Below are 21,504 nucleotides of genomic sequence, written 5' to 3' on the forward strand. Positions count from 1 at the left end.
CCAACACGACCTTAACCACTTTAAGACCGCGGTGTTTCACCCCCTTCCTGGCCAGGCCATTTTTCAGTGTTCAGCGCTGCGGTACTTTGGCTGACGTTTATTCCGTCATGCAACGCTGTACTGAAATGAATTTTATACCATTTTTTGAGTAAAACATTTTTTTGGTAATTTTTTTTAATTATTATTTGTGAATATTTTTTTTAGCTTCTTTATTTTTTTTAATGCTGTCATTTTTTTTTTTTTACTTTTTTTAGACAACTTTATTGCTATAACATAGGGGATTAAGAAATCCCCTATGTAATAGCTAGTTCACCAAACAGGTCCTCTTTATGGAGACATCAGGGGTTTCCGGAGAGAAGCTGATGAAGATCTGCTTCATCAGCTTCTCTCCGGTGTTCTGCACCGGAGAGTTGACACTGAATGCAGGAAGTGATGTAATATACATCATTTCCTGCATTCGGGGACAGGAAGAGAGATCAAAGGGAAATCGAGTAATGATCTCCCTTTGATCTGCTGTTAGAGCGTCGCCGTGCCGGTCCCAGCTGCACCGGCCACATCGGATCATGGACCGGCACACCCGCAAGCGATCGGGCGTCTCTAGAGACGCCTGATCGCTTGTATGTAAACAGCCATCGCCGGCTGTTTACATGCTCACAGTTTCCCCTCTCTTAAGACGCAGGGATCTAGCACTCATGAAATGTGACAGCCCTTCTAAAGTGGATCTTCCACAAACATGGAATATGTGCCATAGAATGTGAATATAAAGTCAGAGAATGGCTGCTTTTATCAGAGGCTTCTGGCACACACATTTATAAGCCTGAGAGTATGTGACTCAAGCTTATTAGCTAGCGAAAAAGAAAATGAAGACCGCTGCCAAAGTGGAATGTGAGAAAATCAATTAGACTGTGTAGTTGCTAGGAAGCTTTATGTCGCACATGTACTCCAGTAGTCCTAGGAAAATACAAATATAGTAGAAAAAGTAAGAAATCTCTCACCACAAATTACCACCAACAAAGGCATACACAAAATATATATGTATATTTTTATGTATATACATATGCTTGTGTATCTGTGTTCTTAACAGTGTTAATGCCCCATTTTAGTCAACAAAATCCATGCTGGAAGGTGGTTCTTTTGAGACAGTCTTTTGCAACACAATCTGTCCGTCTGGTAGAAGAGGTTCAGGAATGGGTTGGATTCCAGATTCTTTACTTGTGATCACATTCTTCTCTTCTGAAGATTCAACTGAACGAGTCTCTATTGACTCTCCATAAGGTGTGCCACCACCATCACCATCAGACGCTTGATCCTGAAGACCCTCAATCTTCTTATTGAGCTCATTGCGTTCTGTCTGGAGGGCTCTGCAGAGTTTCTCCAGGCGGTCCAGCTTCACATGCAATGCTTTGTGCTCCTTATCTCGAACAGTTTTCTGGGAAAGAAGTAGGAGTTGTTAATACACTACAAAGTGCCTAATATTATTGGTGCTCATCTAATCCTAAAGACCCACTTCAGTTATCCAGTTTGACAAATGAGTGTTATCTTACCTAGTACTATGGGAAACATGCAAGACGACAATACAGCACCCATATTTTGCAGACTTTGTTTGGCCCAGAGTCCAAACACTCCTGGAAGGACAGCTCACAGATATAGCAAATTAATGAAATAGTTAAGATCACATCAAATACTGCATGCAGCATTTGAGCCACTGCGACTGTGCCCAACATGTACAGAACACACCCCTGTTTACCTGGTGGTTAGGGGGTGCTAGGCAAGCATTCAAAATTCAGAGTTAGGACTTACCGGTAACTCTATTTCCATTAGTCTTCCAGGACAGCATCACGAGATGGAATCTCCTCCCCCACACACAGGAAACACGTCACTTAATCTGCTTAAAAGACCCTCCTCTCCTCCACTCCCTCAGTCATCACGAGAACCGAAGGCAAGCTGGAAAAAGACAAGGCACAAACAGGAGCCAGGTGCCCCATTTTGATGCATCTGTGAATGTGGCCATGAGGACCGCTGAAAACCATTGAGATATGTACCAATTAGATCCAAAGTCAAATACAGCCAGGTGATCAAGATAAACCATGTTAATTTTGGTTGGCCATATACTGTCAAATCTTTCTTGTGATTTCTAATTTTGAAACCTGCCCAAATGCTATATTGCAGAATAGGATTTAGACAACTTTAGTTTTAGTTGTTTTGAGGAATTCATCAAGCCAAGAATACAGTGATGCCAAACAGCATAGATAATGAATCATGACAATCAATGTTTCCATTTTTCTAATCCTTTACTGCCTCTATCATGATTTTTTTTTCATAATTTGTTTGCACATATGGTAATCTCTAACAATGTAAATGAAATACACATTTCGCCAGTGATCCCTACACTTATGTGCAGCAGATTCCATCAGACTCCTTATAATCAAAAACTTTAGAGTGACACTTCCTCAAATCATCTCTGAATAGTGCTGACACTGTCCTTCCTTCTGGAGGGGGGCTACTTTTGTTCCCCATGGTCCCTGTGTGTGTTGTAAAGTAGTCTCCGCTCCACGCTCTCTCCTGTTATGGACAATCTCACATTTAGTGTACTAATTTGTATTAAAATTGTAGTCCATCACGGGAGGGAGCTTGGAGCGGTGTGTTTTGGTTCCATTACTAACTCACTACTGAGTTTTGTAGTGACATGGGGGTCAGAGGATGGAATCACATCACTTGGCAGGAAGTGTCAAATGCTGAAGTGTGACTGAGGCTGCAGCACTTGAATGGAAAGAAAGTAGGAGAGACGGGTTGCCAAAAGGGCAATTGTTCATGGAACTGTTTTGGACAAATATATATTACTTGTTCAGAAGATTGCCAAGTGATTTTCTTCCATTTGAGGCATAATTCGGCAAGATTATCATCATTAATCTAATCTATTACTCTCCTGCAGGAGTTTGTTTTTGTTGTGCAAATTCCCCTTCTAGTGTGAACCCCGAATCAGTAGATCAAAAACGTGTCTGAAGTGAAATGGAGGATATACATATGGCAACCTATTACAAATCTATTTCATTCACTTTTTACATTGCTGCTGGATGATTAACTGTACCCCTTCATGTGATAATCACAAGAGATGTCTGTATTGCTTACTGAATGGCAGGCTAAAAGGCAGATAAACCAAAATAAGGACTAGATAAATAGGATTCCTCATTTGTAATGGGCAGCTGTTAAATAGGGAAGAGACATCAATAAATGAACTGAAGAATTCAGAGCAATACATGATAAAAGATGGAAAACACCAAAATCAGAGGCCTGGCTTGTAGAATGCTTAAAGGTTATTTTCACCCCATGTCTGGAGCAGATCTGCAAGCGTGATTTTACTGCCACTTTGCCACATTCTGTAGCTTTTTTTTCTTTTCAGCTTAAAGGAGGAGAACTATGGGGTTAGGGCTTTTCTCCATAGTTCTCCTTAGGGTAACGGGAGGACACAAACTAGCGTCCTCCCATCACCCTAAGCTCAGTATACCGCGAGCTACAGATCATTATATCCTGAGATGCCGCAGCTGAAGCGGATCCCGACAATTATGTCTGGATCCGCCCAGCTGCGTGAGTGACAGCTGGCTCTGCCTATCTAGATGCAGAGCCAGCTGTACCCGCCCCCTCCCCTGTCCGTTCCGCCAGTCAGCGCTGGAGGATCAGAGCGGGGAGGGGGGAATGGGGTTAAGTCTTTTCCCCATAGTTGTCCTTAGGGTAACAGGAGGACACAACCTAGCATCCTCCCGTCACCCTAAGCTCAGTATACAGCGAGCTGCTGCTCGCGGTATACTGAGACGCCGCAGCTGAAGCGGATCCCGACAATTGTGCCGGGATCCGCCCAGCTGCGTGACTGACAGCTGGCTCTAACTGGGCTTTTAGGTGCAGTCCAGTGCATTCGCCTGCATTTTTTTAATGCTTTTCATGTGTTCCAGGGTATTTCAGACCAGAGAAAATGAGACCAGCAGTATTTTTTGGTGTGGACCTGATTGTAGTGCACTGGTGTGAACAGAGCCCAGAAATACCATTAGGATGCTTTTTTGGTCCGTGAAAAAAAACTGTACTAGTGTGGACATGATCCGGACAAGCTTTTACAGAAGAGGATAACAGTCCAGGTCATTCGCTGTCATACTCACCTCTTCAGCCATCTGTAACAGGGCTTTGTTGTTATTTTCCCACTTGGTCCGCCAAATAATGGTTTCTTTTTCTAGTTTCTTTATTTTCTTGGTCATCTAAGCAATAAAAGAGCAAATGGTGAGTTTAAGGTTGTTTCCTTTTTCTGGGGGCAAAGTCCTATTTATATTATAATACAGGCTTTATATAGCGCCAACAGTTTGCGCAGCGCTTAATATCTGCCTCAATAACATTATTATATCTTTCAACTATATATAAAAATATATTCAGGTGAAACTCCAATAATTAGAATATCGTGCAAAAGTAATTGCAGTAAGTGCTGCAAAAGGGGCCCAAACCAAGTACTGAGTACATATGCATGCTTGTACTTTTCAGAGGTCCGATATTGTTCTATGTACAATCCTTGTTTTATTGATTGCATGTAATAATCTACTTTTTTGAGGTTGTGGATTTGGGGTTCTTGGGGTTTTCATGAGCTGTAAGCCATAATCATCACAATTATGACAAATCACGGCTTGAATTATCTTGCTTTGCATGTAATGAGTCTATCTCATATATTAGTTTCACCTTTTAAGTTGCATTAGTGAAATAAATGAACTTTGCACGATATTCTAATTTTTCGAGTTTCACCTGTAACTTTACCTGTGTAAATATTGCAGCAGGTCTTAAAATGAGGCAAATGCAACCTCAGATGAAGACATGACATATTGCACCATGTCATTATTTATATTACAAACAAAACCAAAATGGAGAAGCCATGTGTGAAAAACTAAGTACACCTTTAAAGGGTTATTCACAAAAGGGTGAAGAGTTTGGAGAATGCAGAAGTGAACAATCTAGGACATGGCTGATTTGGAGAAATTCTCTAATTTAGCTCACTTTCCAGTTCAGCTATATTGTCCTAGATTGCTCACTTCTACTGTCTTCTCCAAACTCTTCACCCTTTTGCGAATAGACTTGTTAGTAGTTGTTGTAGAATTCTTCTACAACACTAGGAAAAAGCGAAATGCTGGTGGTGAAATGGGTTATCCTGAACTGGCTTGCAGTTTTTCTGTTTGCCATTGTCCAATCCTCCCGTAGGCAGTAGTATGACCCAAAGGTTAAAGACTTTAGGTATCTTTTAACCCTTTCTCTCATAAGGCATTTTTTGCATACATTACAATCCACATTTTAGGCCTGAAAACCCTGCACAATTATATATTTCCTGAAAGCACAGACCCTGTAGAATAAAATAGTGGTAATTGCAAATTCTTATGTCACAACGCAGCTCTTTATCAAACCCCAAACATTTCAGCAATAATTACACTTAGTTAATTTTAGTGTACAAAACACAAATATAATACCCAATTTTTTCAAAATATGAGAGGGGATTGTGACAAATAGATATCCAACATGCCAAGCTTAAAAATGTTGTGTGCCCATGAAAAGGCAACAAAATACAGTACCCCACATTGTCCATAGGCAACACTTGTTGTTGATAGCCTGTACAGGTAATCAGTTTAGAATTATCCATGAATATTGGCCCTTGTACTATTGCTCTCTCTGGCGCACGTGGCGATACCCAACATGCGTTGTGTGATTGTCATTTTCATATGTAGGTGCACCCGATGCATGTTTATGTTAGTATGTGCATGTTCACGGGGGACTGTAAAAATATTTTTTTAGATTTTAAAATGTATTTTTTCCTTTACTTAATTGCCATCATATAGGATGGCTCACAAGCCCCCATGTGACAGCATATTAGTGGTGACAGGTTCTCTGTAAGTTGATGTTAGGGATCTATTAGACTCCTAAAGTCACCTTTCCACTTCAAAGAAGCTGTTCAAGCGCAGATCAGGCTTGAATAGCTTCTTCCCTAGCTCCTCCAGCCGGGGACTGTTTCGGCCCGTGAAAGCGATCTGGGGGCAGCCGCTAGGAGTCTGTTTACAGGGATATGGCACTGGCAGCAAAAGTGTTAAAGTGACAGTAAACTCAGAAGTAAAATCTTAAAAATGCAACGTTTTAACAAGCGGATCTAGTGGCGCAAAACACACATTTCCACGTAAATCAATGGCAACTGTTCACTAGTTAGCATTGCGTGGTGTTGTGTGTGGAAAAAAAAACTCCTAAAAAGAGAAGTATGGACACCGGCACTCCAGTTGCAAAACAGATGCGTCTGTTTATTGACGAAAATGCAGCATAATCACAGTCAGTGCAACGTTCTTCTGGGATGTCTTTTGCGGCTTTAAGGCAACAACACACACACTGTACTTGTGATAATGCATTATATCTCACTTGATTGTTAACCAGCTAGGGAGATATGTGGCTCAGTATAACACTGTATAATTTTTGGCAGGAATATGAAGTCACAGGGTGCTAGCGAGCTCATGGATTGGTTGGTTATCACGTATTGCTCTATTTATTGCTCTATTTATATGTGTGTTTCACCAGCATTCTTTATCACATGTTCTACCCGAGGAAGGGGATCCTGCAAGATCCCCGAAACGTTGCACCGAGTGTGATTATGCTGCATCTTCGTCAATAAACAGACGCAACTGGAGTGCCGGTGTCCATACTTCTCTTTGTGAATGATAACGGCTGCCATCCGTTGATCACCACTGCACCCACGTTAATTAATTTGAAATAAGCGGTCAGGAGTGCGATGGGTTCATTGACTGTTACTTGAAAATGCCTGTCACGCGAAAAGAGCTATTTTCAGGCGGGTGTCGTGCGGTTTTGGTCCCATAGACATCTCTATACAGGAAGAAACATGCGTTTTAAAAACAAAAACGTGCAAAAAAAGAAAAATCGTGCAAAACTGCAAACGCCTAGGTGTGCACCTGCCGCGATGGACTACAATCTCACATGTAGTTTACTAATTTGTATTGGGAATGTAGTCCATCATATGTTTTATATGCATTCATCTATCACCATGCAGGACAGCACAATGGCTTGCAGAGTTTATATCCCTTGTTCAGATCCAGTTTCAGCCAGATTTCTCTACAGGGATTTTGTATGGGTTTTTTTTTTGTTGCTCTACATCTTTGATGTACCAAATCATTTATTGCAAATATACATTTTTATTATATTCACGGTTTCTTTGAATCTTACCTTAGCCCTGGATGAAGGGGGTGTTTTTGGGCCCCCGAAAGGCATTGGCTATTCTACTCGATTGTCCCCTGACCCTATCTGGACTATTTTAATTGGTGTGGCACTTCAATACCTACATCCACAAGCTGTGACTGCATTAATGTAAGGAGGTCATACAGGCTGGCGTGTGCACTCTTAATATTCGCCGCTTGTCTGTTTTGTGATGTCATGCCTCCACCCACCCCTTTCTTACAGTTCTTCAGAGACTATCCTGGATTCAATTTTAGCATACCCACATACACAGATAAGTGCACAAATCAGCAGATTGAAGATATAGGCGTGTTTACTTCATTGTTCAGTTTAATGTGACGCTGGAAATTTGATTTTGGTACAGTTAGTTTATTTCCACTTTAATAAAGGCAATAAAAGATAGTAACTATGAAGTCCATGGGAAAAGTGATGACTATGAAAAAGCACTAACCTTTTCCATTTCTTGACGGAATGTTGTAAAAAGTTCATTGCTTTTTGACATTGTAGTCTGAAATTCCTCAAACTTATCCATGTAAAGAGAAAGCTGCAAAGAAACAGACAGTAAAAAACAAAATTGTTCAATTAGAAGTACATTAAGGGATCCAGTTATTACCTAAACACCTTCCATTTCAAATTCTACATTTACCAACGTTGTCATAATGGTGCACTCTTTATTTATGTGGTGTTTTGTATGTTATTGAATCACTGCATTCACAGTACTTACATGTGGTTCCAAATTACATGTTTTCCATCAGTTTTGGTTTTTGGAATGTTTTTTTAATATAAATAGCTAGTGTTCATAAGTGTTGGCACCTTCAACCCCTTACATTTGGAGATTTTTCTGTAAATAACTTTTTGCAATCGCAATCCACAAAAACATAATTTGACCCTTTTGGGACAGATGCAGCTTTTGTAACAGAATTCGATGCATACAGTATATTTTTATGGTTAAAAAAAAAACCAGGCAATTTAGTTATTTTAAAATAGAGTTTTTAAGGCTAAAACTTGGCGTTCTGACCAGTTTAGAATCCTTTCTAACTCTCGTCCCAGCTAGACTTCTGGTTCCTCCCTGATAATGTATGCCACTACTGTGATGGTGCCTGACTGAATTACAATCAGATAACGCTCCAGTCAGGGTTTGAAGCACTGCAGGGACAATCAAATTTGGAGCTACAGAATGTAGATCGAAGGTGAGATTCCAGTGTAGGTCAAATCCTATGCACCGACAAAGTGTGAAGGACTCTGCCCCAGCCCTTCATCCGTTGTGATAACCTTCTAAGAGCAAGAAGAAGGATTTGCCCAATTCCAGAGCTGGATTCCTGAGCCACCAAGCTACAGATACCTGACACCGAAGATCAGGTTATGTTGATTTTTGTTGTGCTGTCATATGAGGAAAAATGTTTTCCTCATGACAGCACAAGCACTTCAAAACAGGTGGCTTAAAAATAAACAAATGCATCAATAAGCACAGTCATCAACTTACCTGCTGCTTCAGCTGAGTTTCTTGTAGTTTAAGCTCTTCAAATTTTTGTCTGGTTTCTGTAGCCTCATTTAACAACTGGAAAGGAATACAAGCCATTTCATTGAAACTGCTTCACAGAATAACAAGATTTTTCACTTTAAATCTTTTTTCAAGTAAACAGAGAGCAAAAAAAAAAAGTCTACAACTTTGTGAAATGTGTAGGCCAGCAGCAACACTAAAGCTCCACACAACTGTGTCCTTAAAGGAAACCCTTTCTAAGAGAAACAGGGAGGTTCCATTGCTGACCTCCATTTAAGAACACTAGTTATCTGGGTGTCAACGAACCAAAACAAGCATGCAGATTAGAATGTCATTGTGAATTCAGAACTCATGACATATGTACCAGAATTATGTTCTATACCGCTCATAGGAACAATGAGCTACTGTAGGTTGTGCCTGCAGAGCATCTTTGAAAAGCCCAGCACGCTCCCAAACCCTGGATTCCTTTGCTATATGCTGAAAGATGTTCATCTGAAGACGATGGGTACAGCACCCACAGCAATGAATTTCATGTCATCCGGTCTGATCCAGACATACAGAATCCTGCTAACTTGCAACAAGCAAACCTCACCCTCTATTCACTAAATATTATCTATTTTACAGGTGGATAGCCTTAGACAATCATTAACATATGTAGCTTGAATTAGCTTTCTGTTATTTGTATCACTTAAAACACTGAATAAATGAAATGTGGAGTTTTTTTGGGGAAAAAGATTTTAGTTACACCTTACTGAAATGCAGTCATAGGCTCCTCCAGCAACAACCTGTACTTACAAACTCTCTTTCCCGCTGGTGTCGTTCCTCGGCTTCCTTCATAATCTGAGTTGTCTGCTGTAGTTTGGCATCAATTAGCTGCTGCTGTAGCTCCTTATGCTTGAAGACTTTATCAATGTGCTAAAGAAAAATGCAGTTTGGCAGTTAGAATTATATTGCATAAGTGAAAAAACATAATATGTAACAAAGCATAAAAAGGCCACTCCACCCTAAAGGTTTAGTATAGTTGTGTGTAAATACCAGCAAGGGAATCCCCCGCAGCCTTTTGCATCTCTCTGATGGGACATTTTTTTGAGGGGACTGACAATTTAACCATCTGCTGTTTTGATAGTTACAACATTTTCGGTTGCTGGAACGATGGACAAATTCAGTAGAAGAAAACAAAAACTAGGCTTGCTGGTAATACTGCATATTAATGCAAAAGAAAATAACCAATTTAAAAAAACTCAACTCCTGGCTGGCAATTAAATACAAATATGTAATCTCAATGTTACTAGCAGAGCTAGGTCCTCCAACCTCTACTGCAGCACACTCTTGTCAAAAACCCTGGAACAAAAAACACCTTAGCTAGCTGACAGGACAATTAGGAAGCAGCAGGACACAAAGCAGCAGCAGTTATCCATCTTCTCACTCTGACCGCTCCTCCCATCAGTGTGTTCACTGTCAGATCATGACCATGCAGCAGAGCCCTGTTGACTCCTAGTGCTGGCCTTACCTCTCCCAGTTGAAGGGTTGCTTTTCAGCGGATTGCAGGTGGCTGATAGACAAATTTAGCAATTTACAAGAGCTGCATTTCAAAAAAACATGTAGGCTGGGATTACACTTTGGATTGTGTTAATGCTTGTGGCACTAGACTATTAACGCGCTGGCACGCTGCAATACCATTCATTTTGAAAGCATATGTATACAAGTACAACTATATACAAGTATGAAAAAGCAGTAAAAATGAATGCACAAAATTTAGCCTTTGGGTATAGTTATGCATTTCACACCATGCAATGAAATACCCCTTCCCAGCTAAATGCCGCTATTTCTACCATGGAATGAAATGCTGCTGTCAGCAATTTATGTTGCGTTAAAAAAGAAGCAGTAGTAATACAACCATAATGTAAGATCATGCAGAGAAGCAAACTCTCAAAACACTCATTTTCAGACCACTTTAGACAACGGAACCCCTGAATCAAAAAGTCACAACCATAATTACAAAACTCAATCATCATCTCTGAGGCAGGACTGAAATATATAAAAAATGCCTCACCTCTTCTCGTAGGGCATATTGCTCAATAAGTTTCTTTAACTTATCTCCGAGCTCTGCATTTTCCTGGCGGAGCTTAGCATTGTACACATCATGTTGCTCCATCTGTGCTTGGATTTCATTCAATGTCATCTGGAAATGTGCAGTGGCTTCTTTACGCTCTTCCTCATATTCACGTGCCTGGTGCAGATTGTCTTCCTATATTGGAGGAAAAAGTTTTGTTTAGACCAGTTCTCAAAACAAACATAAGCTCTGATGGATTCCTAGTAGTCTGCACAGAACTAGAGATCAAATCCCTAGAACAGAACATTTTCATTACGATACTTTCTAGAACTCTACAACTGGTAAAGGGATGGGGATTATGATGACAATGCCTTTTTAAAGTAAAATACTGAAACAGTTCAGTTGGAGACAATGATGGCAGACCCTTCCATTTATGAGTCAGTTGAAAAAGCATATGGAAAGGCATCGGTTTCTAAAAAACGATAGAAATCAGCAATACATCTGCTAAAATTCTTGCAATATGTAAAGTTCTTGGACGAGGTTGTATGTTTCCACCTTAAGTCTTCCAGCTCTATGGCTGACTATCATTTGCACACTACTGCAGCCACCAACAATCTAGAAGAAAGTCTGGCCGCACATCAGATTCTCTTCGACCAAGTCTGTGATTGGGTGGCACCCCAGATTCTCTTCGACTAAGCCTGTGATTGGGTGAAACACATCTTACTAAACTAACAGAAGAATGCCCCCGTTCAGAGAGCTAAAAAGATCACTGGTGTCAGTGGTTACTGAGAGATAAGATCAGAGGCTCAACTGGCCCCATGCCCCTGGCTCTGCTGAGTGACTGGTGCTGAAGTACAAAGGCATCATCAGGTAGGAGATCAACCCACCATTGCTCACTGCTCAAAACCCCCTACTAACCTATGAAGTAACCCAGAGGTTCCATGAAAATCTGGATGAGAAAGGCTGATTAAAAGGCAGTTGTTACAATATACTGTAGATCATACCTGCCACTTAGGCAATGATCATCTCATGTCCCATTCTAGAAACAGCAAAGCACCAGGAAAATTTGAAATATGTTATATTCAGAATAAAGTAAATCCACCTTATCCAGAAGAAAATATAAGAGATTACACATTAAGAAGTCTAAATACAAATTACACTTTATCTGACGCTGGCCGACTAGTGTGTAGTATTGTTATATACTGTAACATTTGGAGACTTTTCATGGATTGTGGTTATTATAAAAATCACATCAAATTTCACAGCTTTTCACAATATAAAAGATTTTGTTTTCTTTACAAATAAAAAAAAGGAAAAAAGTCCAGAACTTTACAAAGCCAATACAAAAGGTTGCATTTTAGGCCAGTGCCGATATTTGAATCCCTATCTTTTCTGATGGAGCTAGGAATGCAGCATGATAAAACATTGTTCAAGATGCAGCTAACCTTTAATGTTTTGTTGTGTCTTTGAAGCTCTCTGCAGAGCGATTCCAGCTTGCTTCGTGTGAGAATGGCCTTGCTGTGCTCACTTTGTAAGTGAACCTTTTCCTTTATCACCTGAGATTGCTTTTTCTGCAAAATCTTCATCTGTTTCTGAAAGTTCCGACTCTCTTCCAGCTGAATTGGGCATTACAAGAATAAAAGCTGGTAAAACCATCATTCATGACACAATATGCATTTTAATAATACATAGAACTAGTATGTAATACGCACAAGATCAGCATATTTCTTGCAAAGGGCAGCCAGCTTTTCTTCTGGAGTTCTCAGAGTATGTAAAGCCTGCATTAAAAGCAGAACTTCTTTACCTGCAAGTCACATAAAGCTGGTGAGTAATCGTCAAATAATACGGAAGTTCATAGTGCAAAATAGTTGTTATCCTTCAAAATGAAAGCTTTGTAATGCTCACATATCTGAAATCACTCTTTTAAATATGTACACTATTCTATACAGAAAAAACGTCTACATAGGCAAAACATTAATAGTTTTGGAAGGGGAGGGGAAGGGTTAGGACATCTGTCCAGTTCCCACTGGGGAATTTCATCTTCTCTTTTTCTACTGTTAAACATTTTTACCAAGTGTAGTAGGTGATGGGAAATCCAAAATGTAAGAGTTGTCACCAGAGCAGGAGGTAAGGGGTAAACTTCCTTGTTCAAGTAACAACTGTTTAATAAGGGAATTCCCCTCACTATATAGAGAATTCCTTTCATTACCTTTCCTTTCATTACCTATTGTATCTTCGGGAAAGGAAGTGAAGGCAAATCTGCTCAACACCACACAGACAGTAAAAAATAAACTGAAGGGTTTAAAGACTTAATCCAACTTTAAGAGCATGTTTCATGCCACCCCCATATTTAGGATGTAATTTGCAAAAAGTGAACTATGCCTTTGATTTTTGTCTACTATATTAAAAAAAAAAAAAACCAAAAAAACCACTATAACCCCTTAAAGACAAAGGCTTTTTCTTTTAATTTCATTAAATACACAAAATGCCCAGGTTAAAAATTGTGCGCGTCCGTGAAACAGCGACAGAATTCAGTACCCCAAAAAGTCCATAGACGATTTAAAAGCCCCTACAGGTCATCAGTTTACAGATATATGTAAATATTGGCCCTAGAATTATTGCTCTCACTCTGGCATGTGCTGCGATACCCAACATGTGCAACGCAATCGTTGTTTTCGTACGTAGGCGCACCCGATGTGTGTTTACGCGGGGGACCTTGACATTTTTTAAACTTTACTTTAATTGCTATCACATAGGGGCTCACAAGCCCCCCTACGTGATAGCATAATGGCAGTGACAGGCACACTTTAAAGGTGATGCTGGGGGTCCACAAGACCCCTGGTATCATCTTTACACTCTAAATAAGCTATTGAAGTGCAGATCATGCTCCAATGGCTTATTGCTTGGCTTTTGCAGTTGAGCGATGATAGCTACAGGACCGAAAGTGATGCAATCAGCATTGCTCCTGGTCCCATAGAACGGGGAGGAAATCGGTGAATGGACGTTCACCGGTCTCCTCCCCAGCTTCCCGCCGACACCCGGCAAGCTGATCCTGGGCCCGTAAGAGGGGCAGCGGAGCCCAGGAAATACGGTGGGGTGTCTGTCCGGTTACCGTGTCGTAAAAGCGATCTGGCCAATATTCACGGATCTCTCTAAACCAGCAGTCTCAAAGTACCGGCCCACGGACCGCATACCTGACTTGCAGACCGCAGAGCTGCTCCTCCCGAAAGGATGCATTAGTGAGGTCTGCAGCAGACCTCACTAATCACCCACTAGAGCACCAGGGATCATGTTATATCTGTGCAGGGGCAGTATTTTTTATATGTACAGTGGTATTTTTATGTGTATGGAGGGAGTGTATTATTTTATATGTGCAGGGGTAGGTTTTTTTTTTTATGTGTATGGGGGAGTGTATTAGGCTCCAATCACACCTGTATCTTTAGGTGCAATTAGGGATTCCTGTGTCAGGAACTTGTGTTTTCCTGCAGTAGGAATCCCTAATCTGGCGTTTAAAAGTGGCAGCTGTCACCCATTCAAGTTAATGATCAGGTGACAACAGTTGCATGTAAATGCCTGCACACTGCATGTAGTTGTATGTGATATGATTACATTCGGTTAGAATCAGTAACTCTCACTGGACTCAATGATTGTGCATTCAGGAGAGAGTGTTTTCTAACCGCATGTAATCATATCACATATCATTACATGCGGTATGCAGGTGTTTATATGCAACTGCTGTCACCTGATAAGTGTGCGTGTATTGGGGTCCGTGGTACCATACCGGATATAATTACATTTTATTTTGATGTACGGAATTCGGCAAGCCGGCCCCCATGGGAGAAAAAAAAAATTGTCGAGTGGCCCGAGTCAAAATGAGTTTGAGACCCCTGCTCTAAACTGATGACCTGTGCGGGCTTTTAAAGCGTCGCCTATGGACAATTTGGGGTGCCATATTTTGTCGCTGTTTCTTTATATTGCGTTTTTGGGCAAAAATGTAGATTATAAAGTGTACAAAACAAAAGAAAAGGCCTTGGCAGCCAAAGGGTTAAATGTAAAATAGTTAGCATTTCAAAAAGTATATAACAAAAACGCAGAAATTACACTAGAAGAATTTAAATCTAGACTACTATACACTTGCAATAGTCCTTACCAAGTGTCTTTTCTTTGTTGTTCTCACTTCCTGGGTCTTGCTTTCCATCAGGTGGGCCTAGTCTAGTGACTGCTCTTCCAGGTTTTTCCCCTTGGGACACATTTAAGAGGTGGTTTGTCACCATAATATCTTCAATATTTCTGCTTTGTACTTCCTCCAGACCATCTGAGTTTAATAATTCTTTTCCATTGACAACAGAGAGAGGCAAACTAGTATTTGCCAACAGATCAATGGTATCCTCATTGGAGCTATTTAATTCACTTTCACCCATCGTAACCTGTCAATAAAAATACATTTAAAGTGGACATGTCAGAATAAGAACACATGAGACAAAAAAAACCAAAACTCTAGATCAGTCGCAGAAGAAAAACAATTCACACAAACATTTTAAATCTCACCAACCAAGGATATTAGTGTTGTTAGATGCGTCTCCATGAAATTAATTTGCCTAAATGGGACAGTGTAGGCAGATATGCCATTATGAAGTGGTCATAAAGAAACCAAAACATCCTTTAGTACATAGAACCTCCTAAAAACAGAGGGCATCTGTATGTCTTCCTGACCAATCCAAAAATTAAGGGTAATTCCTCAGTTTAGGATAATGGATGGAGCCATGCAAATAACTAACCCTTGTATGCCCCTGGACCTTTTACTTCATGGACACAGCCTGAAATTATACACCTATGTATTACCAAATGATTTCACCTTGACTGATATTAGGTTCCTTTGAGAGCAAATGTTCTATACAAGACTTGTCACTGATAACATATTGGAGGCTTTATAGCTTCAGACCTATGAATTTGATTATACCTGTTTTGAGATAAATTCAGACTTTTCTGACTACTTCTGAAAACATTTGCTTCCTGGATGTAGGGCTGCAACTAATGATTTACATAATCGATTAGGTGGCCAATAATTTTTTTAATTAATCTATTATTCGGATAAAAAAAAAAAAGAATTAAATACAGTGTTTTATTTAAAATGAATACACAAATGGGAGTGTAATAAAGTTTACTTCAGAATAAAACAGCATGCACTTTTTTTGCAACTGCACAGCATTGCAGTACTGCGCATTCCAGTTTGGGCGATCACACTGCAGGCGGGATGGAGGTATGTTTGGGGTGCCAATGAAATTAATGGCACCACAATGCACATACCGCAGAAGAATTTACAGGCCGAAACCAAAAATTACGGTTGCCACCTTAATCATCGTTTCCATAGAGGCATCCGACTTGTGTTTCCGTTACTAGGCATGCGTTTGTGGGGTTGGGTGACTAAACTTTAAGAGTATTTTGTTTTATTTAACTTTATTTTTAATTTTAAAAATTCTATCAGACCCCTAGTGTCTCCTTTTCACTTCACTGGGGAATGACAGCTGCCCGCTGAGGGAGCTGAATGTAAACACAGCAGGCAGTGGCTGGGAGCAATAGCCAGCCTGCTATTGGTTATTTAAAATTGCAATAGCAGGCTGGTTATTGCACCCGTCCACTGTCTGCTGTCAATCAGCAGAAGAGGGAACTGAAGGAGAAAGTTTTCCTTCAGGTCCTCCTCTACTGATTGACAGCAGGCAGTGGGTGGATCAATAGCCAGCCTGCTATTGCAATTTAAAATAACCAATAGCAGCCTGGCCATTGCTCCCAGCTGCTAGAAGGGAGACTTGATGCCGGCTTTCCAACGGCGGCAGAAGAGGGGGCACAGGGGAGCAGTATCAGAGGCAGAGCCAGCAGTAAATCAGCCAGCGGGGTGGATATTGACAGTATTGTTGGGATCCGTTCCGGCTGTTGCGTGGCTCTGTGCTCTCAGCATATAGTGGGCAGTAGCCTGCTACATACTGAGTTTTGGTATTTGTATATGTCATCCTGTGACCCTGAAGAGAAAAAAAAGGTTACAGTTGGCCTACAGGTTGTCTTAAATTCGTTCATTATTTTTGAATTATGATTTACAAAAAAAACAAATGTTTCATACATTTGATGAAAATCTGTGTCTCAAAAACAAGAAGGCCTTACAGGTACGAAAACATTTAAGAAGGTATAAATGTTTTTTAGAATTTACACACATAAAATGCTAAAATTCTTTTGGCAATCTGATTGATCACAGGACCACTTTGACTGGGTAACCAACTTACACCAAAAGTTATTTAAAGAAGAACTCCGGGAAACATTTTTCTTAACCCTTGCAGTGGGGCTACCCCCACACTGCAAGGGTTAACTGCTTGTTTAGTCGAGTTTTGAAAGGGCATGTGTAATCGCGTTTCAGCGTTGAAACTAGGGATGTCCCGATACCGGTACTAGCATCGGTATCGGGACCGATACATGGCATTTTGACAAGTACTTGTCAAAATGCCCCAATACATAGCGCTGAAGCTTGCGCTATGGTTTTTTTTTTTTCTTACCTCGCCGAGCGTCACTGCTGCTCCGGTGGGTGGCGCTCCAGGTGGGGCCCTAATTTAGGTGGCCGGCGACTGCCCAGAGGACCCCACTCGGAGCGCCGCCAACCGGAGCAGTGACGCTCCTCTTCAGCTCAGTGGCGTTCTTCAGTGCCAGAGAGCAACGGCGAGTCAGCGCTGGTCCGGTGGGAGGAGCTCCAGGTGAGATCTTAATTTAGCTGGCCGTCACCTCTGGGCCAGGTAAGAGCTCCTCAGAGGGAACCTGGGGTAGGGCTGGCTGTAAATCTATTGCTATAGTGTACTGGACGTGTGTAATGTATATGTAGTAGATATATACAGCACACACCTCCACTACAGCAATAGATTTACAATTCTCCCCTGCTAACATGAATAGGTTAAATCATGATCCATAGTACATAACATGTAGTTGTACTATGGATCATTTAAAGTCACCTGTCCCTTTAAGAACAAGTATCGGTAATTGGTATCGGCAAGTACATGAGGGGAAGTACTTGGTCTTGAAAAAGTGGTATCGGGACATCCCTAGTTGAAACGCAATTAAAAATGCCCAAAAATGCACTGATCAACGGGTTTCCATTGAAATCTATATGGAAAACGTGCTAATCAGCGCAACAAAAGTAGCTAAGGGAGCATTTTGGGCGGCAGACGCTTCGGATCGTTCGGATCCACGCACTTGCATTAACGGTCCCCATAGGAATGTATGGGATTGTTCCTGTAGGTGGTTTTCCATGCGACCAAATTGCCCTGGTGTGCCCCATATACAAAAATCCTCCAACATACCTGTAAATACTTATAAAGGACCCAGTTGCAATTACAAACATTTCAGACAAGTTACTCGATATTGCTTTGAAAGTATTAGAAGCACAAAATGAGAGAATCTTTACTGATATTAGTAACAAGTTAAAGCATGCCTTGAGGTACAAGCTGCAAGACTGTAAATTCTGGTTTAACAGACAAGCTTTGCAACACAAAAGCTTAAGGCTGGTCATACACTAAAGAATGGGCAGAAATCCCCGTCAGCTATTGTATACTGACAGCCATTACCTACCACGGTCAGAACACCCAACCAGCAACTGCACCTGGCTGCCGTCATTGTTTGGCCGACGATTCTCCACCCATCTTCTTTAGCAATATTCAACTGAAAAATCAAATTTTTCGTCAAGCTGGGTGTTACCGCCAGAGCCACCTATGGACTGAATTTCGGCCGATTCAGCAGGAAATGGATTTGAGATTCCATTTGTGTGGCCAACTTTACTCTTCTTTTACTATCGGTAAAGGAATAACATAGGACTTAGGGTTCATGTAGACAGGTGTTCTTCTCAAAGGCTACCTTGCCTATTTGAACAAATGCATTTGTCTGATGCAAAAAAACAGCGTTTGACCTGCTTTGCTTGCAATTCAAATCAATATAACATGTCTAGGTCAAGGGTTTGGTATTGAATTTTAGACTGTGGTGCTTTGAAATTCTGCCAACTGTTGGTGCTATATAAATCCTGTATAATAATAATAATCATAATAATAATAATTTAATGGATGCTGTGACTGAAAAAAGTTTGAGAAACACTGATCTACACTACTCAGTTAAAAGTCAATGGGGGGAATTTATCAAAACTGGAGCAGACAGAATCTGGAGCAGTTGCCCATGGTAACCAATCAGCGTCTCACTTCAATTTGTTCAGGTAAGATTGGAAAATGAGACAGAGTAGCTGATTGCAGTGCAAATCTACTCCAGATTTTGATAAATTCCCCTCAATGAATATCAATGAAAATGACTGACAACAATGCCTGTCAACAGGAGGCCTTAGGCTGGCTCCATACAAATTACAATCTCATTGTACAGCGCCCTTCAGATATCCCAACAACTACTTCTTGTACGGGTCTACCTAATTAGTTATAGATTAAATTACTATGTGATTGTTTAGGTAGGCCATGTGTTTGCTTATAGATTGAATGGTATGTTTCGGTACGCCCTTGCACTACACAGTAGATGCTCTAAAGGAGATTGTACGAACAAATCCCATGAAGTTGAGCATGGATTAAACATTTACCCAGAATGGCTGTTTTGGATTAGTAGTACACAATTTTTAAAGGATGGGTGTAAATTTTCTAGAATGATTTTAGACATTATGTCACTGTATAAAATGATGTGGCTTCCCAATTGACTTTGTCACATACCACTATTTGGGGACCCCAAAAAGCATATATTACGCTAGTTACATATCATGGTGCACATTTATCAGCCAGTTTCATATCAGGCAGCTCCAGCGCTCTGAAAAAGTTTATGGCATAACATTATCTATATTAGACGCTGAACCCAACACAAGAACACTACTTAGTCAGGTCACTGCTTCTACATGCAAAGCAGCTTGAGGAATTGAGTCACTGGGATTGCAACATACAACCTCAATCAGACTGCTTAGGGGCACTTAGGAGATTACTACATATGAAAACAGATCTCTGGAACAAGTTTCTGGTGCTTTTCCCAAGCCAAATAGTTTAACTAGTTTAACTCACTGACAAAACTGCCAGACTACATTACAATGAACAGACTCGCTGTTCTCACAACACACAAAAAGAACCAATAACATAGGATCACAATAAATGCCAGGATTTAAAAGGGAAACAATATGTTATTCATTTCTAGAGTAAAAATGCTAGTGTCAAGTCATTCAGCTAAAGCATTCTATAAATCTACGCAATCTCTTATTTCATCCTACAGAAGAGACAAAATCAACCACTGAGAAGGCAATTCAAACTAGAGATTACATGTGAAACAACTAATACACAGTTGAAGTATATACATAGGAGCTTTCTCATCTCCCAAATGATTTGTATATATGCCCATCCAGACCTTTATACACTTTTTATCACACAGCAAGTTCACATGACTTTTCTCTCCTTAAAAGGTGCCCATACACTGCACGATTCTCAGGGGGGCGGGCTTGCGATGATTGAGAGTACGATCTGCCTGTCCAAGATAGGCAGATCGTACGTTTTTTTAATCACTTTACAACCATCGCAAGACTAAGGTCTTGCGATGGTTTTAAAGTGTATGGCCACCTTAAGAAACACAGGAGTTAACCCCCCACACACTCTTAGCCAGTAATTGGACATTGAAAGAGCAGCAAGAAACACTTACAGCAATCTCACAGAGGATTGAGCGCATCGCTAGAGGGGATCGCTTTGGCAGGTAAGTCAGCCATAATATGCCAATATGCTCTGCGTACTAGCACATTATGGCTAACAGCTTCTGATGGTGCTTTTTTTTAGCTGGATTTAGCTCCGCTTTAAGGCATCTCATTTTAATGGGATACCAACCACCCCAGTGCAGCCTAAACGGAACCGGACCTTTTATTGAGAACGCATTGTGCTGCAGCACAAGACGAGTGGCACCACAGTCTCAGACAGTGGGAATCCATCCTTAAAAGAGAACTATTACTCAACCCTGTCAAGGCAAAGTAACAACTTTGTATTAGAACAGGCTCAGTAAGCATCATGTACAGTAGTTACCTTTTCCGTGCTCTTTCCAACAAATACGTGTACTTCTGGGTATGGAGATACGCGCAACGCACCCCTAACTCCCATTATACTCAATTATCTGCCTGAGCATCCAGTCACCTGGCCACCATAGTTCTCCTTAGGGTAACGGGAGGACACAAACTAGCATCCTCCCGAGACCCAAAGCTCAGTATACCGGGAGCTATAGCTTGCGGTATACTGAGATCGCCACAGCCGGGACGGATCCCGACATCACTGTCGAGATCCACCCAGCTGCGTGATTCACAGCTGGCTCTGAGTGACAGTCACCACTCTCTGCAGGGACATGAAGTGAGTGAACGCCGGTATGTGTTCGCTCACTTCCCGATCTACTGAGCCGACCTGCGACAGTCTCATTGTCACAGGTCGGCTAGAACTATGAGGCGAGTGATTTTCACTCACCTCATAGTTCTCCTTTAAAGTTACACTAAACTCGGGAGTTAAATCTTGCATTCAAGTAGCTTAACTATTAACAAAAATGTATATTTGTGTATCACTCGGCTGTAGATCCTCAAATCAGAGATGATTTGGTGCTGACACTGTCCTTCCTTCTGGAGGGCGGCTACTACTATTCCCCGTGGTCCCTGTGTGTGTTGTAAAGTAGCCACCGC

At 40.9% G+C, this 21,504-nt stretch overlaps 1 protein-coding gene across 1 annotated transcript in view; it reads right to left on the reverse strand.

Annotated features, from left to right (window-relative positions):
- Positions 1 to 913: 913 nt before the first annotated feature.
- TXLNG (taxilin gamma) overlaps positions 914 to 21,504 on the reverse strand; it is a 29,827-nt gene continuing 9,236 nt past the window's right edge. Inside the window, exons 2-10 of the mRNA XM_018561711.1 lie at positions 14,950 to 15,226; positions 12,512 to 12,603; positions 12,245 to 12,415; positions 10,800 to 10,994; positions 9,542 to 9,661; positions 8,729 to 8,803; positions 7,697 to 7,789; positions 4,149 to 4,244; positions 914 to 1,429 (exon numbers count right to left, since the gene is read on the reverse strand). Of these exons, the coding sequence (XP_018417213.1) occupies positions 1,100 to 1,429; positions 4,149 to 4,244; positions 7,697 to 7,789; positions 8,729 to 8,803; positions 9,542 to 9,661; positions 10,800 to 10,994; positions 12,245 to 12,415; positions 12,512 to 12,603; positions 14,950 to 15,226 (1,449 nt within the window). The 3' untranslated portion in view covers positions 914 to 1,099. The remainder of the gene's footprint in view (positions 1,430 to 4,148; positions 4,245 to 7,696; positions 7,790 to 8,728; positions 8,804 to 9,541; positions 9,662 to 10,799; positions 10,995 to 12,244; positions 12,416 to 12,511; positions 12,604 to 14,949; positions 15,227 to 21,504) is intronic.

The sequence above is a fragment of the Nanorana parkeri genome, unplaced genomic scaffold (genome assembly GCF_000935625.1).
Source record: "Nanorana parkeri isolate BGI_ZX_2015 unplaced genomic scaffold, ASM93562v1 scaffold539, whole genome shotgun sequence".
Taxonomy (NCBI): Eukaryota; Metazoa; Chordata; class Amphibia; order Anura; family Dicroglossidae; genus Nanorana; species Nanorana parkeri.